We start from the raw sequence: 2118 nt of genomic DNA, 5'->3' as shown, positions 1-2118 counted from the left end.
TTCCATAAGCTCTACAGTGCCTGGGAATGAGAAAAACAGAATCTCTATTATTTTCCTGCATGAGCCCTCAGATTCATAAATGAAGATCAACATCGTTTCTATGCTTAAACTGTTAAACCCAAAAATAAACCAGTTGCATTCCTATATGCCATATGGGCTCTTTCACATGCTGAAAGCTGATTTTTTAGTATGCTGGAAGCTGACAGCTCAAAAACTATCCAGTAGTTATTACTATATATTCATAAAAAGAACTCAACTGCAGAAACTTGAGTCAGACTCTCAAGAGGCTAAACACACACAGAGTTCCCCCCAAGGCACTGGATGTGCTTTCAAGGCACCTGCTGCAGTGTGAGTTTTAGGCTAGTTTTAGGCTAAATGTGTTCTAGTCTGTAGAGAGTCTCTGTGCACTTAAGCTTAATATACATACAGTTGCCACCCTGTAGGCAAAAATACAGTAATATTTTCCAGACTGCAGTGATGGGAGTTAACAGGCCAGCTTAATTTGTTGCCCAAGATGATAAATTATGACTTCATTTAAAATAAGTGAAACCAAAACTCTCATAATGGAAATCTAACTGAAAATACTCCTACTGTTATCTGTAGCTCCAGAGATGATCAGTACTGAAGGAAGTGAAAAATTAACATTGTTCTTTGCCATGATACTGATTCTGTAGGAATGGTTATCAATAAAAATCGTCGTGCTATTGTGGACTGATGAAAGGGAGATGCTTTCAGGCCTAGAGCCATCTTCTATTTTTTCCCAGGTCACTTCATATGAAATAGTTCTTCCATTTGCTTGAAAACTTGGCGTTTGCTGGGAAGAAATTTGTGGAGGAAGAGAACAATAACTTAGTAAATTTTGCTGAAAAAATACGAGAGAAGCATTTGCAACTTTACATAACTAACAGGATGTATTATTTCTATAAGAATATAAACACTTTTTTCCATATATGCATACACATACACTGGTTGAAATGGAAATGCAGAAATCTCAGTAATGGGATTTGTTTTGTTATAATTCCTAGAAAAACAATTATATGCCTGAAATGCCAGGACAGCACACCATCATAGCTACATATGTTCTGAGATATGTTATATATGATATCGGTCTTAGATTCATAAAAGACATTTTTGTGCCAAATTGATACTAAATGCACACAAACGTGTTAACATACATGGCAGAAGTTTCCAACCCTTTTATTAAGGGTTTTGTTTCTCTTTCTGTAGTGATGTCTCACCTTCCAGAACAAGGTCACATTCCGCCCCCCCAGTACTGGTATAATTTCTCTCCACATGTCCAGTTTCCCTGATGGAGCTGCAATAAATATAGCAAAACAAAGATGATCTGGGTGCAGAAAGAATAATCAGTTTAATTTCTTCCCCCTATTCAAAGAAATTATACTCCAAACATCTCTTTTTCCCCATCAGTTCCAGGTCTTGCCCAAATATTATGCCTTAGTGTCTTTCTCCCTTCATTTTTTTTTCTGAATTAATATCTGGTTCATTTCCTTAGAAAAATCTTTGCTTGCAGTTCCCAGATGCTTGTTCCCACCTCTGCACTGTTCCTTCAGGCCTCACAGAGCACTGTAACTCTGTTTGTCCATCCTCATGGTCATCTGGATTTCCCACTGCCTGCACTGGATGAAATGTCAGAGACCAGCAGGTAGGACAAGGGTTATTTACGAAATCACCTTCTTGAAGTTTGCTTAGTGTGCTTCTCATTTATGTATGTAAACCAGCCTCTGCTTTAGCTACAGAGCAGAAGAGTAACAACAAACAGCAAAGAGAGGCAGCAAGCAAAGAACAGCCCTCAAACTTCCCTTCTCAAGAGCCTGGACATACTTGCTTCCTTTGTTCTGATGGTCCGGGCTTCACTCCACTCACTCCACCTCCAGAAGTGCTTAGCTGCCCCACAGCGTACTCTCACTGTGTATTCTGTGTATGGCTGCAGCCCCTCCAGGGTGATGCTGCTATGAGGTAGACGTGTATCTGAACTGTTACGCTGCAATACAGAAAAACAGAAGAGTCAGAGCCCAGTTCAACTTCATCAGCAAAATATTTTTGTCTGAAAAAAGTAGTTCTTCTTCTAGATACTGCCACAGCCAGTTAACCGTAACC

General features: G+C 39.4%; 1 protein-coding gene across 1 annotated transcript in view; it reads right to left on the bottom strand.

Moving 5' to 3' along the window:
- The window catches only part of OSMR (oncostatin M receptor), a 23710-nt gene that overhangs the window by 7512 nt on the left and 14080 nt on the right, over positions 1-2118 (bottom strand). The window contains exons 8-11 of the mRNA XM_009081683.1: positions 1843-2002; positions 1239-1315; positions 577-814; positions 1-9 (exon numbers count right to left, since the gene is read on the bottom strand). The exon at positions 1-9 is cut by the window's left edge and continues 165 nt beyond it. Of these exons, the coding sequence (XP_009079931.1) occupies positions 1-9; positions 577-814; positions 1239-1315; positions 1843-2002 (484 nt within the window). The remainder of the gene's footprint in view (positions 10-576; positions 815-1238; positions 1316-1842; positions 2003-2118) is intronic.

The sequence above is a fragment of the Acanthisitta chloris genome, unplaced genomic scaffold (genome assembly GCF_000695815.1).
Source record: "Acanthisitta chloris isolate BGI_N310 unplaced genomic scaffold, ASM69581v1 scaffold21019, whole genome shotgun sequence".
NCBI classification, from domain to species: domain Eukaryota; kingdom Metazoa; phylum Chordata; class Aves; order Passeriformes; family Acanthisittidae; genus Acanthisitta; species Acanthisitta chloris.
Note: the sequence above shows the minus strand (reverse complement) of the source record. Positions and strands in the feature narration are given on the sequence as shown.